The following is a 15,752-nucleotide window of genomic DNA, read 5'->3' as shown; positions in this document are numbered from 1 at the left end:
AATTGTTTTCTTTTTCTTAAAGTGAGTCTGCTAGCCTGAGAAAATGAAAATACAATTTTTTTAGTAAGTATATAGATAATACCAGTGCATGTTTGATTAATTCTGATGAGTTCCTTTCTTTTACTATGGAATGGTAGCAATAATATCAGTTATTTTACATATTTCAACGTGAAAATTGTGTGAAATTTTCAAGATAAATGGGACAAAAAGGGCGGTCAAGTAAAGTAAGGCTAGAGACACGCTTTTTTTTTATAGTATGAAATGAACTTTATGTAATTACAAACCTGTTCAGGCTGCTTTCCATCAGTGCTAAACATTCAAAACTCAATCACAGTTTATTATTATGTCTCAGAATTCAGATCCAAGACAGAATCACAAAGTGACTGAGGTTGGCAGAGACCTCTGGAAATTGTGTACTCCAACACCCTGCTCAAGTAGGGTCACCTACAACAGGTTTCCCAGGACCTTGTCCAGTCACACTTTGAATATCTCTGCAAACGGACAGTCCACAACCTCTCTGGGCAACCTTTTCTAGTGTTTTACTACCTTCACAATGATAAAAAAAAAAATCTTATGTTTAAATGGAATTTGCATGTTTAAATGGAATTTGCATGTTTAAATGGGACAGCCTGTATTTCATTGTGTCTCCTTCACCCCATATCAGGTATTTGTACACATTCAGAAGTTCCCCTCTGAGCCTTCTGCAGGCGGAACAGTCCTCGCTCTCATCCTCTCCCCACATGACAGATGCTTCACAGACCTTTGATCATCTTCATGGCCCTTTGCTGGACTTGGTCCAGTATGTCCATGTCTTTCTTGTACACGGCAGCCCAGACCTAGATGCAGCACCCAGATGTGTCTCACCAGGGCTGAGTAGAGGGGAAGGATCACCTCCCTTAAGCTGCTTGCAACACGCCTCAAAATGAATAGAATCATAGAATATCTCAAGTTGGCAGGGACCCATAAGGATCGAGTCCATCTCCGTGCTCCTCACAAGACTACCTAAAACTAAGCCATATGACTAAGAGCATCATCCAGATGCTCCTTGAACTCTGAAAGGGTTGGTGCCATGACCACCTTTGGAGGCCTCTTCACATCTCCTGGATTGTCCTTACGTGGAACACTGTCTGCCTGTGTTTCAATGTTCTGTGGGAGGAACCAGGGGAGCACAGAGGGCTGGCCAGCAGGCTGAAGTGTGGGGAGAGCCTGTGGGACTTTGTCCTGCAGCCTCCGAGGGAGGCACGGGATGTTATCAAATGAACTCTCTTGGCATATGGGCCTGGAGATATGTACCACAGCCAGAGTAACCTGATGGGGCCCTGGGAAGCCACAGCCAAGACCTCAGTGACTGGCATGAAACACCAATGGCAAGCACAAGAGGAGATAGGGGGGATAGAGTGGGCAGTGGCATTGTGGTACCCTCAGACGCATGTGCTGGGGCTGCAGCACTGCCGGGGTGAGTGCCACAGGCAAGGATGGCCCATTGTGATGTCCCCGAGGAGTGGACTATGATGTCCCTGAGTGATGGGTTCCGACGTCACCGAGGGATGCACTGTGACAACATGTCCCTTGCTGCTTATATCCAGGCGGCGAGTCTCATCCGCCTGACTCGTGCCTTCACTCCAGATGAGCGAGTACACGAGGTTTGGGGCATTGAGTGAGGCTTTCGGTTGGTGCTAGTGTCATGCACAGAGAGCTGTTGACTGCAGCTCCCAGTGCCTGTTCCCACAGCCATCAGAGGATTTTCCCCTGCTCTGCCAGGTTTAGGCAGCCGGGGCACCCAGGCGGTGTGCTCACAGCAGCAGAGGTGAGCTGTACGGGGAAACTTCACTCTGGGGAACTGGGAGGGTTTCCTTCTTGAGGGTCCTGGACATTTCCTCCACCCCTGCCCAGGCCAGCGAATGACCATGGCCTCTCTTCCTTTTCTAGCGTGACACCCACTGCTGCAAAGCCAGTGAGAGGGAGCGGCTCCTCATCGCCAGCACTCCCCAGCCCACCGCAGCAAGTGGAGGGCATGGCCATGGAGCTGGACAACCAGTGTCCCATATGCCTGGACAGCTGGGAGGAGGCCAGCTACGTGATGCCATGCTGCCACCGTTTCTGTTTCCCCTGCATCCGGCGGTGGGCTGAGAGCAAGCCTGAGTGCCCCCTTTGCAAGAGAAGGGTGAGTTCCATCGTGCACTCGGTGCGGGCGCATGACAACTTCGAAGAGCATGTCATCAGACCGCCTACAGCATCACCAGTTGCTGTCCACCAGGCCGCCCACAGTCCTGCAGCATCCCCACCACTGGCCTCTGGACAGGTGCCCAGGGCTCCAGTAGGCGGCCTCCAGGCCGACACCTGGGCAACCCTGTTCTGGGACCACCCAGCTCTCCTCGAGCCCCTGCTGCCCTGGCTGCATCAGATGCTGGGGCTGATCTTTGAGGATGACCATCTGCAGGCAGCCATCGTGGAGGACATTGTCATGTCCAGCCTGGTCCTCTTCGGACCAGACGAAGATGTCCTCACCCAGCTGCTGGGGCTCTTCCTTCACAACCACACAGCAACATTTGTGAACGATCTCATCAACGCAGTCATGCAACTGTGCGGCAGGGAGGCCCACCACGTGCTGGGCCTGGAGGACACCCGTGTTGCCAGGGGACAGGAGGGCAGCCCTGTGGCTGCCCTCAGCCTCACTGCCTCCCGAGAAGGATCTCCCACACCCAGCCCAGCCCGCTCCAGTAACCCTGCCAGATACAATGTGGACGACCTCCCCAGCACCTCCACAGCTACCCTTGGTGGGGATCCCAGCAGCCCCGCCTCTGCCCCTGCTCCCATTCCCAGGGAGCAAGAAGAGCCCCAGGATGAGCCAGAGGAGGCTGCGCCAGGTCCCTCCACTTCCAGCCAGGGCAGGGAATGCTCCCCTGGGGGGTCACGGCGACCCCCAAAGAGGAGAGCCGGCAGCCCTGAGGCCTCTTCACCACCCAAGAAGAGGCCACCCCACCAGCAACACTAGAAGAACATCCCAGGAGCTGCTGAAACCAGGGCTGGGCCATCAGCTGGGGCATGCATCAGCCCCCAAGAAGATCAGAAGGCTCTCCTTAGTAGTCCAGATCTAATGATCAGACAGAGAAAATAAAGGCATGAAAGCTACAGAAAAAGTCTCAGTGTTACTCACAATGCAGGTGGCATTGCTGTCCTCACCCGTGCTGCTTTCTACCCTTTTGCTGTGCCCACTGTTTCCTCTCTTTGTCCTTAGATGAGCACCATGGGACTTCTCCCTCTGATCTGGCACAACCTCTTTGCCCTGCTTTGACTATCATGGGGTCCAGACCTGTGGTCTCTGAGCGCATCTCTCCCCAAAGCACAAGCATCATGGGTCTTGGCCCTCTGCTCTTGCAGGGCCCAGTTCCCTTGAGCAAGGTGTCATGGCACCTGGCCCTGGGCTCTTGCTGTGGCCCTTTCCCCTGATTCAAGCACCATGGGGGCTGGCCCTATGGACCTGAAGGGCGCTGATCTGAGCACCGCTGAGTCAGATTGTCTGGTCTCGCTGAGCCCTCTTTCCCCTCATTTGAATGCTACAGGACTTGGTCCTCTGCTCTTGCAGGACCTCTTTTGCTTGAGCAGGGTGCCATGGTACCTGGGCCTGTGCTGTTGCAGGGTCCTTCCCCTCATTCGAGCACCACAGGGCCTGGCACTACAGCTTTGCAGGACGCCATGGTACCTGGGCCTGTGCTGTTGCAGGGTCCTTCCCCTCATTCGAGCACCACAGGCCCTGGCACTACAGGTTTGCAGGACCTCTTTTCCCTGACAGGAGCACCGTGGTGCCTAGCCCTGTGCTCTTGCAGGGCTTCTGAGCCCTGATTCATGACCTATAGGTCATGATGAAAGCCTGATGGTCTTTGAGGGCTTCCTTCCTTTCAATTGAGTGCCATGGGGCCTGGCCCTCTGCCGTTGCAGGGCCCCTCAGCCCTGATCGCAGCACAATGGAGATCAGCCAAGTGGCCTTGCAGGGCCCCTGAGTACTGATTTAGGTGTGTGGGGACTGTGGACTTCCCCTAAGATAGCTCCTCTTCTCCCTAGTATCCAGTGACAGGATTCCTGGGAATGTCTCAAAGCTCTGTCAGGGGAGGTTCAGACTTGACATTAGGAAACACTTCTTTACTGACAGGGTGGTCAAAACTGCAACACCCTTCCTAGAGCGGTGGTCAATGCCCCATGCCTGTCAGTATTTAAGAGGCATTTGGACAATGCCCTTAATAAGATGCTTTAAATTTTGATCGGCCTGAATTGGTCAGGCAGTTGGACCAGATGGTCATGGTAGGTCCCTTCCAACTAAAATATTCTATTCTTTTCTTTTCTTTTCTATTTTATTCTATTCTATTCTATTCTATTCTATTCTATTCTATTCTATTCTATTCTATTCTATTCTATTCTATTCTATTCTATTCTATTCTATTCTATTCTATTCTATTCTATTCTATTCTGTTCTGTTCTGTTCTGTTCTGTTCTATCCTACCCTATCCTATCCTATCCTATCCTATTTGCCTCCACTGTCCCTTTCAGCAGGATTTCTTTTGCATTGCATTTAGTTTTTTTATTTTTACACTATACTTTTAGTTTTATACTTTCTAAGTATGGATAATTCCATTCCACTGTAAATAAAACACTGAGGAGGCTATTTGAACTGTATGCTGTGAATTGTTTTCTTTTTCTTAAAGTGAGTCTGCTAGCCTGAGAAAATGAAAATACAATTTTTTTAGTAAGTATATAGATAATACCAGTGCATGTTTGATTAATTCTGATGAGTTCCTTTCTTTTACTATGGAATGGTAGCAATAATATCAGTTATTTTACATATTTCAACGTGAAAATTGTGTGAAATTTTCAAGATAAATGGGACAAAAAGGGCGGTCAAGTAAAGTAAGGCTAGAGACACGCTTTTTTTTATAGTATGAAATGAACTTTATGTAATTACAAACCTGTTCAGGCTGCTTTCCATCAGTGCTAAACATTCAAAACTCAATCACAGTTTATTATTATGTCTCAGAATTCAGATCCAAGACAGAATCACAAAGTGACTGAGGTTGGCAGAGACCTCTGGAAATTGTGTACTCCAACACCCTGCTCAAGTAGGGTCACCTACAACAGGTTTCCCAGGACCTTGTCCAGTCACACTTTGAATATCTCTGCAAACGGACAGTCCACAACCTCTCTGGGCAACCTTTTCTAGTGTTTTACTACCTTCACAATGATAAAAAAAAATCTTATGTTTAAATGGAATTTGCATGTTTAAATGGAATTTGCATATTTAAATGGGACAGCCTGTATTTCATTGTGTCTCCTTCACCCCATATCAGGTATTTGTACACATTCAGAAGTTCCCCTCTGAGCCTTCTGCAGGCGGAACAGTCCTCGCTCTCATCCTCTCCCCACATGACAGATGCTTCACAGACCTTTGATCATCTTCATGGCCCTTTGCTGGACTTGGTCCAGTATGTCCATGTCTTTCTTGTACACGGCAGCCCAGACCTAGATGCAGCACCCAGATGTGTCTCACCAGGGCTGAGTAGAGGGGAAGGATCACCTCCCTTAAGCTGCTTGCAACACGCCTCAAAATGAATAGAATCATAGAATATCTCAAGTTGGCAGGGACCCATAAGGATCGAGTCCATCTCCGTGCTCCTCACAAGACTACCTAAAACTAAGCCATATGACTAAGAGCATCATCCAGATGCTCCTTGAACTCTGAAAGGGTTGGTGCCATGACCACCTTTGGAGGCCTCTTCACATCTCCTGGATTGTCCTTACGTGGAACACTGTCTGCCTGTGTTTCAATGTTCTGTGGGAGGAACCAGGGGAGCACAGAGGGCTGGCCAGCAGGCTGAAGTGTGGGGAGAGCCTGTGGGACTTTGTCCTGCAGCCTCCGAGGGAGGCACGGGATGTTATCAAATGAACTCTCTTGGCATATGGGCCTGGAGATATGTACCACAGCCAGAGTAACCTGATGGGGCCCTGGGAAGCCACAGCCAAGACCTCAGTGACTGGCATGAAACACCAATGGCAAGCACAAGAGGAGATAGGGGGGATAGAGTGGGCAGTGGCATTGTGGTACCCTCAGACGCATGTGCTGGGGCTGCAGCACTGCCGGGGTGAGTGCCACAGGCAAGGATGGCCCATTGTGATGTCCCCGAGGAGTGGACTATGATGTCCCTGAGTGATGGGTTCCGACGTCACCGAGGGATGCACTGTGACAACATGTCCCTTGCTGCTTATATCCAGGCGGCGAGTCTCATCCGCCTGACTCGTGCCTTCACTCCAGATGAGCGAGTACACGAGGTTTGGGGCATTGAGTGAGGCTTTCGGTTGGTGCTAGTGTCATGCACAGAGAGCTGTTGACTGCAGCTCCCAGTGCCTGTTCCCACAGCCATCAGAGGATTTTCCCCTGCTCTGCCAGGTTTAGGCAGCCGGGGCACCCAGGCGGTGTGCTCACAGCAGCAGAGGTGAGCTGTACGGGGAAACTTCACTCTGGGGAACTGGGAGGGTTTCCTTCTTGAGGGTCCTGGACATTTCCTCCACCCCTGCCCAGGCCAGCGAATGACCATGGCCTCTCTTCCTTTTCTAGCGTGACACCCACTGCTGCAAAGCCAGTGAGAGGGAGCGGCTCCTCATCGCCAGCACTCCCCAGCCCACCGCAGCAAGTGGAGGGCATGGCCATGGAGCTGGACAACCAGTGTCCCATATGCCTGGACAGCTGGGAGGAGGCCAGCTACGTGATGCCATGCTGCCACCGTTTCTGTTTCCCCTGCATCCGGCGGTGGGCTGAGAGCAAGCCTGAGTGCCCCCTTTGCAAGAGAAGGGTGAGTTCCATCGTGCACTCGGTGCGGGCGCATGACAACTTCGAAGAGCATGTCATCAGACCGCCTACAGCATCACCAGTTGCTGTCCACCAGGCCGCCCACAGTCCTGCAGCATCCCCACCACTGGCCTCTGGACAGGTGCCCAGGGCTCCAGTAGGCGGCCTCCAGGCCGACACCTGGGCAACCCTGTTCTGGGACCACCCAGCTCTCCTCGAGCCCCTGCTGCCCTGGCTGCATCAGATGCTGGGGCTGATCTTTGAGGATGACCATCTGCAGGCAGCCATCGTGGAGGACATTGTCATGTCCAGCCTGGTCCTCTTCGGACCAGACGAAGATGTCCTCACCCAGCTGCTGGGGCTCTTCCTTCACAACCACACAGCAACATTTGTGAACGATCTCATCAACGCAGTCATGCAACTGTGCGGCAGGGAGGCCCACCACGTGCTGGGCCTGGAGGACACCCGTGTTGCCAGGGGACAGGAGGGCAGCCCTGTGGCTGCCCTCAGCCTCACTGCCTCCCGAGAAGGATCTCCCACACCCAGCCCAGCCCGCTCCAGTAACCCTGCCAGATACAATGTGGACGACCTCCCCAGCACCTCCACAGCTACCCTTGGTGGGGATCCCAGCAGCCCCGCCTCTGCCCCTGCTCCCATTCCCAGGGAGCAAGAAGAGCCCCAGGATGAGCCAGAGGAGGCTGCGCCAGGTCCCTCCACTTCCAGCCAGGGCAGGGAATGCTCCCCTGGGGGGTCACGGCGACCCCCAAAGAGGAGAGCCGGCAGCCCTGAGGCCTCTTCACCACCCAAGAAGAGGCCACCCCACCAGCAACACTAGAAGAACATCCCAGGAGCTGCTGAAACCAGGGCTGGGCCATCAGCTGGGGCATGCATCAGCCCCCAAGAAGATCAGAAGGCTCTCCTTAGTAGTCCAGATCTAATGATCAGACAGAGAAAATAAAGGCATGAAAGCTACAGAAAAAGTCTCAGTGTTACTCACAATGCAGGTGGCATTGCTGTCCTCACCCGTGCTGCTTTCTACCCTTTTGCTGTGCCCACTGTTTCCTCTCTTTGTCCTTAGATGAGCACCATGGGACTTCTCCCTCTGATCTGGCACAACCTCTTTGCCCTGCTTTGACTATCATGGGGTCCAGACCTGTGGTCTCTGAGCGCATCTCTCCCCAAAGCACAAGCATCATGGGTCTTGGCCCTCTGCTCTTGCAGGGCCCAGTTCCCTTGAGCAAGGTGTCATGGCACCTGGCCCTGGGCTCTTGCTGTGGCCCTTTCCCCTGATTCAAGCACCATGGGGGCTGGCCCTGTGGACCTGAAGGGCGCTGATCTGAGCACCGCTGAGTCAGATTGTCTGGTCTCGCTGAGCCCTCTTTCCCCTCATTTGAATGCTACAGGACTTGGTCCTCTGCTCTTGCAGGACCTCTTTTGCTTGAGCAGGGTGCCATGGTACCTGGGCCTGTGCTGTTGCAGGGTCCTTCCCCTCATTCGAGCACCACAGGGCCTGGCACTACAGCTTTGCAGGGCGCCATGGTACCTGGGCCTGTGCTGTTGCAGGGTCCTTCCCCTCATTCGAGCACCACAGGCCCTGGCACTACAGGTTTGCAGGACCTCTTTTCCCTGACAGGAGCACCGTGGTGCCTAGCCCTGTGCTCTTGCAGGGCTTCTGAGCCCTGATTCATGACCTATAGGTCATGATGAAAGCCTGATGGTCTTTGAGGGCTTCCTTCCTTTCAATTGAGTGCCGTGGGGCCTGGCCCTCTGCCGTTGCAGGGCCCCTCAGCCCTGATCGCAGCACAATGGAGATCAGCCAAGTGGCCTTGCAGGGCCCCTGAGTACTGATTTAGGTGTGTGGGGACTGTGGACTTCCCCTAAGATAGCTCCTCTTCTCCCTAGTATCCAGTGACAGGATTCCTGGGAATGTCTCAAAGCTCTGTCAGGGGAGGTTCAGACTTGACATTAGGAAACACTTCTTTACTGACAGGGTGGTCAAAACTGCAACACCCTTCCTAGAGCGGTGGTCAATGCCCCATGCCTGTCAGTATTTAAGAGGCATTTGGACAATGCCCTTAATAAGATGCTTTAAATTTTGATCGGCCTGAATTGGTCAGGCAGTTGGACCAGATGGTCATGGTAGGTCCCTTCCAACTAAAATATTCTATTCTTTTCTTTTCTATTCTATTCTATTCTATTCTATTCTATTCTATTCTATTCTATTCTATTCTATTCTATTCTATTCTATTCTATTCTATTCTATTCTATTCTATTCTGTTCTGTTCTGTTCTGTTCTGTTCTGTCCTATCCTATCCTATCCTATTTGCCTCCACTGTCCCTTTCAGCAGGATTTCTTTTGCATTGCATTTAGTTTTTTTATTTTTACACTATACTTTTAGTTTTATACTTTCTAAGTATGGATAATTCCATTCCACTGTAAATAAAACACTGAGGAGGCTATTTGAACTGTATGCTGTGAATTGTTTTCTTTTTCTTAAAGTGAGTCTGCTAGCCTGAGAAAATGAAAATACAATTTTTTTAGTAAGTATATAGATAATACCAGTGCATGTTTGATTAATTCTGATGAGTTCCTTTCTTTTACTATGGAATGGTAGCAATAATATCAGTTATTTTACATATTTCAACGTGAAAATTGTGTGAAATTTTCAAGATAAATGGGACAAAAAGGGCGGTCAAGTAAAGTAAGGCTAGAGACACGCTTTTTTTTTATAGTATGAAATGAACTTTATGTAATTACAAACCTGTTCAGGCTGCTTTCCATCAGTGCTAAACATTCAAAACTCAATCACAGTTTATTATTATGTCTCAGAATTCAGATCCAAGACAGAATCACAAAGTGACTGAGGTTGGCAGAGACCTCTGGAAATTGTGTACTCCAACACCCTGCTCAAGTAGGGTCACCTACAACAGGTTTCCCAGGACCTTGTCCAGTCACACTTTGAATATCTCTGCAAACGGACAGTCCACAACCTCTCTGGGCAACCTTTTCTAGTGTTTTACTACCTTCACAATGATAAAAAAAAAAATCTTATGTTTAAATGGAATTTGCATGTTTAAATGGGACAGCCTGTATTTCATTGTGTCTCCTTCACCCCATATCAGGTATTTGTACACATTCAGAAGTTCCCCTCTGAGCCTTCTGCAGGCGGAACAGTCCTCGCTCTCATCCTCTCCCCACATGACAGATGCTTCACAGACCTTTGATCATCTTCATGGCCCTTTGCTGGACTTGGTCCAGTATGTCCATGTCTTTCTTGTACACGGCAGCCCAGACCTAGATGCAGCACCCAGATGTGTCTCACCAGGGCTGAGTAGAGGGGAAGGATCACCTCCCTTAAGCTGCTTGCAACACGCCTCAAAATGAATGGAATCATAGAATATCTCAAGTTGGCAGGGACCCATAAGGATCGAGTCCATCTCCGTGCTCCTCACAAGACTACCTAAAACTAAGCCATATGACTAAGAGCATCATCCAGATGCTCCTTGAACTCTGACAGGGTTGGTGCCATGACCACTTCCCTGAGGACTCTGTTCCAGTGACCGACCACCCTCTCAGTAAAGAACCCTTTTGTGATGTCCAATCTGAACTTCCCCTGATACAGCTTCCAAATGTCGTATCACTGGGCACCAGAGAGAGGAGATCAGCACCTTTCCCTCCACTGCCCCCCTTGAAGAAGTTGTAGACTGCAATGTTGACTTCTCTTCTCTAAGCTGATCAAACCAAGTGACTTCAGGCCCTTCTTGTAAGTCTTGCCCTTGAGACTTTTCACCATCTTGATCACCCTCCTCTGGACACACTCTAATAGTTTGATGTCCTTCTTATATTGAGGTGCCCAAAAACTGCACACAGTGCTCGAGGTGCAGCCGCACCAGTGCAGTGTAGAGCAGGACAATCACCTCCCTCGAGTGGCTAGCTATGTTGTGCTTGATGCACCCCAGGACACAGTTGGCTCTTTTGGCTGCCAGGGCATGCTGTTGACTTATATTCAACTTGCTGTCAACCCAGACCCCCAGATCTCTTTCTGCGGGGCTGCTCTCCAGCCTCTCGTTCCCCAGTTTTTATACATAACCAGGATTACCCCAGCCCAGGTGCAGAATCTGGCACTTGTTCTTGTTAAATTAATCTTGTTAAAGTAGGCTATAATATAGCCCAGAATGTCCTTGGCCTTCTTTTCCGCAATGGCTCATTGCTGGTTCCTGTTGACCTTCTACACCAGGAACTCCAGGGTCTTTTTTGCAAAGCTACTTTCCAGCCAGTTAGCCCCCAGCATACACTGGTACCTGGGGCTGTTCCTCTCCAGGTGCAAAACTTGGCAGTTCCCTTTACTGAACTTCATGAAGTTCCTCTTTGCCTGTTTCTCCAGCCTGTCCAGGTCCAGCACAACCATATTTTGTATCAGCCATCCCTCCCAGCTTTTTATCATCCGCAGACTTGCTGACAGCACACTCAGTCCCATCATCCAGGTCATAAAGGAGATACTGAACAGCATGGACCCCAATGTTGATCCCTGGGGTACACCACCAGTGACTGGCCTCCAGTTGAACTTTGTGCTGTTGATCACGGTCCTTTGAGCATGGCATTTCAGGCACTATTGCATCCACTGCACTGTCCATTTATCTAGTCCATACTCCATCAGTTTCTCTGTGAGGATGTTATGGGAGACAGTGTCAAAGGCCTTGATAACATCAAGGCAAACAATATCCACTGTTCTTCTGTCATCCACAGAGCCAGTCATCTTATCACAGAAGACTGATCAAATTGGTCAAGCATGATTTCCCAGTCATAAATCTGTACTGACTTCTCCCAGTCACCTTGTCCTCAATCTGCGTGGAAATGTTTTCCAGGAGGATTTGCTCCATCACCTTCCCAGGGATCAAGGGAAGACTTCCTGTCCTGTAGTTCCCCTGATCCTTCTTCATATATATATATTCAATTATATATTCTAATTATAATGGAATGATTTTAACTCCTGAATAGCAATCTGCCCCCCAAAAACCTTTGTCAGCAAGGAGAAGGTCCATGCAATATGATGAGTAATCTTTAATTGCTTAGATCATGTTGCCTTATTGGTCTCTACATAAAGTTTGTGGGCATTTCCTGGGGTATTCAGGGCATTCCAGCTGAAAACGTCTGTTGCAAACAGTAGTAACAAATCTCAATAATGTTGCAAAGTTCAAAGCAAGGAGGGGAGGAAGATTTTTATTTCAAAATAAAATTGATTTCACCCATTCACATGTGTGCTGGCATATCCACACATTTATAAGCAGCTAAACATGTATTTCCACCCAGTGTGGACAGAATTACCTGAGGTGAGGCAGAGAACAAGAGACACAACCTTTGGAGTCCTCTTCACATCTCCTGGATGGGAGAGGGAGGGATGATCCCTGGTGGGATGGGGGAGAGACTCGGAAGAGTACAAGTGAGAAAACTCGTGGCTTGAAACAAAGACAGTTTAATAGGTAAAGCAAAAGCCATGCACACAAGCAAAGCAAAAAAAGGAATTCATTTGCTAGTTCCCATTGGCAGGCAGGTGTTCAGCCATCTCCAGGAAAGCAGGGCTCCATCATGCATAACGGTTACTTGGGAAGACAAGCACCATCACTCCAAACTTGCCCCCCTTCCTTCTTCTTCCCCCAGCTTTATATACTGAGCATGACGTCATATGGTATGGAATAACCCTTTGGCCAGTCTGGGTCCACTGTCCTGGCTGTGCTCCGTTGCAGCTTCTTGTGCACCTGGCAGAGCATGGGAAGCTGAAAAGTCTTAGACTATTATAAACATTACTTAGCAACAACTAAAACATCAGTGTGTTACCAACATTATTCTCATACTAAATCCAAAACACAGCACTATACCAGCTACTAAGAAGAAAATTAACTCTATCCCAGCTTAAACAAGGACAGTCTCCCATCCCTTATCATCAGACTTAGCTTGAAAGCATGGAAAAAGCTGTAAGGTAATAGCACATTACAGCACTGCATCCTTTATGAAAATGATTGATTTATAGTATGTTTTCAAGTAAAGGCCACAATATACTGTCTATGCGAAGCATAAACATTCCTACTAACCCTGAAAATTTAGCCTATTTCTGGATTTGCCTCAATTGCACAATGGAAAGCATATATCAAAGAAATACAGAGCCATAACTTAATTCTACATACTTGATATTTCTTTCCCTTGCTTCTTGCTGGCATGCCAATGAAAGAGTCAATATTTAACAGATTTTGCCACAGTAGCCAAATCCAGGGAAATGCTATGACACCAGCTCATATATAAAAGGCAAGTAAGGCATGGTAAATGAAAAGTCTCTCTAAAGACAACTGCTTATAAAGGTAAGAGGTATAAAGAGAAATAAGGCAACTATTTATAAAAGGTTTATTGGCTTTTCTAGCCTAATTAAAAAAATACACTTTTCACCTGGAGTCCAGACTTATTTGGAGGAAAAATATTAAAATTTAATCGTTGACTTATTTAACTAATCTAGCTTCTTGTGGGATGATAACTTCAGATTTCAAAGCTTGTGCGTGAGACAAATTACCTAATAATTTGTTAGAGAAAATAGCTGAAGGTTATGACAATGTAGAACGCCCAAATTGCTACTTGAAACTTATCAGAAAGATTGAAAATCTCTTATTTCTACTGTCCCCTCAGCACACCTAGAAATCCAAACTTTAACTTAAAGTTCATCACAGACATTCTTCATGTGCTTGAAAAGACAAACATACATCCACATACAGCTGCATGTCTTCACCCTTATAATGGTTCTTTGCTCAGTAAAATACAGAGTCTTACAAGATCACAGTGTAGAGAATAACTGATTACTTAATTTTCCTTTATTCTTCAGAAATATCAGTTGCAAAAGTGCAATACTTCTGGGTGTTTTACAAGTCTGAAACTCTCCATAAGGCACTGAAAGACTTCTGCTTTGACCTCAATTAGGCTTCCTGTTTTTAGCTTGTCTGACTTCATCTGCAGGTAAAAACAAAATTCCTGTTTCTTGGAGAGCTTCATCTTTAATCATTTCTTCTCTTTTTCTTTAAATCATGAAATTAAATCTCTTCTTCCAAATTACAGCAATAGTTTGTGGTCTATGGAATGGAAATGGTGAACACACAAAAGCACTGATCGAGAATGAATGTGTTGATTTCAATTTAGATAAACTGTTAGTATCTCAACAAAGCACATATACTGAATTAATTATTTTCAAGACTGGTTGAAGTTGAATGGATCCCAGAAAATATTTGTATTTAGATCAAACTATGTATTTCTTTAATAATATTATTCCATCAAAATGTTTAGACAGTTCTATATTCTCCCTGTGAAAATAGATTATATGAATATTATAATCATAGAATGCTTTGGGATGGAAGGCACCTTTAAAGGTCATCTAGTTCATACCCTCTGCAATTGGCAGAGACATCTACAACTAGATCAGGTTGCTCAGAGCCCCATCCAGCCTGTCCTTAAATGTTTCCAAGGGTGGGACATCTACCACCTCTCTGGGTAACCTGTTCCAGTGTTTCACCACCCTCTGAGTAAATGATTTTTTCCTTGTATTCAGTCTGAATCTACCCTCTTTTCGTTTAAAACCATTACCCCTTGTCCTATCACAACAGACCCTACTAAAAAGTCTGTCCCCATCTTTCTTATAATCCCCCTTTAAGTACTGAAAGTCCTCAATAAGGTCACCCTGGAGCCTTCTCTTCTCCAGGCTGAACAACCCCAGCTCTTTCAGCCTTTCCTCATAGCAGAGGTGTTCCATCCCTCTGATCATTTTTGTAGCCCTCCTCTGGACCCTCTCCAACAGGTCAATGTCCTTCCTGTACTGAGGACTCCAGAGTTGGACACAGTACTCCAGGCGGGGTCTCACCAGAGCAGAGCAGAGGGGAAGAATCACCTCCCTTGACCTGCTGGACACGCCTCTTTGCATGCAGCCCAGGATACGGTTGGCCTTCTGGGCTGCGAGAGCACATTACCGGCTCCTGTCCAGCTTTTCATCTATCAGTATCCCCAAGTCCTTCTCCTCAGGGCTGCACTCAATCCCTTCATCCTCCAGCCTGTATTGATACTGGGGATTGCTCCAACCCAGGTGCAGGATCTTGCACTTGGCCTTGTTGAACCTCATGAGGTTCACACAGGCCCACTTCTGAAGCTTGTCCAGGTCTCTCTGGATGGTATGCCATCCCTCAGGCATGTCAACTGCACCACTCAGGTTGGAGTCATCTGCAAACTTGCTGAGGGTGCACTTGATCCCACTGTCTGTGTCATTGGTGAAGATACTGAACAGCACTGGCCCCAGTACGGACCCCTGCGGAACACCACTCATCACCATTCTCCATCTGGATATCGAGCCATTGACCACTACCCTCTGGATGTGACCATCCAGCCAATTCCTTGTCCACTGAAAGTCCACCCAATGTCATAATTCGCATTACAGGTTTTGAAAACTTGTTTCATAATACCTTAATGCTATGGGTTACCTAAATTACAGCTTAATATTAGGTACTAGTACTCAGTTTTTTCTATATAGTTTTACTTCGTATGTCCAGTAGCCATGCAGTTTTATTTGAACTATAGTCAAATAAGTGACTTGAAAAGAATAACATTGTGGAGATATCAAATAGTATCTGGTACAGTATTTAAGAGAAATTCCTTGTGTTTCAATCTGTCCTCAAGCTCTTGAAATAATCTTCTTCTCAGTCCAATATTTTATGTGGCCCACTTTGGTCAGATTTTAACTTGACTGAAATTCTGTGATAGAGAGTGAGCTGTCCATGATACGTCCATTTTGAGATGTCCTCAAAAAAAATGGAAGGTGATCAAATTAAAATTGTCCTTTGCTGTTCCACAAATTAGAACAACTACTATTTTCTTGCTTAAAGATATAGACAGAAC

General features: G+C 47.8%; 2 protein-coding genes across 2 annotated transcripts; both read left to right on the top strand.

Moving 5' to 3' along the window:
- Positions 1-1,993: 1,993 nt before the first annotated feature.
- On the top strand, positions 1,994-2,995 carry LOC148050465 (uncharacterized). The gene has a single exon (XM_087742258.1). The coding sequence runs from the start codon at positions 2,015-2,017 to the stop codon at positions 2,993-2,995; it is 981 nt and encodes a 326-aa protein (XP_087598384.1). The 5' UTR covers positions 1,994-2,014.
- Positions 2,996-6,668: 3,673 nt separating this feature from the next.
- On the top strand, positions 6,669-7,670 carry LOC148050464 (uncharacterized). Its single transcript, XM_087742257.1, has one exon. It carries the CDS (start codon positions 6,690-6,692, stop codon positions 7,668-7,670), a length of 981 nt encoding a protein of 326 aa, XP_087598383.1. The 5' UTR covers positions 6,669-6,689.
- The last annotated feature ends 8,082 nt before the right edge of the window (positions 7,671-15,752 follow it).

Source organism: Nipponia nippon, unplaced genomic scaffold, assembly GCF_047370975.1.
Source record: "Nipponia nippon isolate SJK-2023a ecotype South Korea unplaced genomic scaffold, ASM4737097v1 scaffold_8, whole genome shotgun sequence".
Classification (NCBI taxonomy): domain Eukaryota; kingdom Metazoa; phylum Chordata; class Aves; order Pelecaniformes; family Threskiornithidae; genus Nipponia; species Nipponia nippon.
Note: the sequence above shows the minus strand (reverse complement) of the source record. Positions and strands in the feature narration are given on the sequence as shown.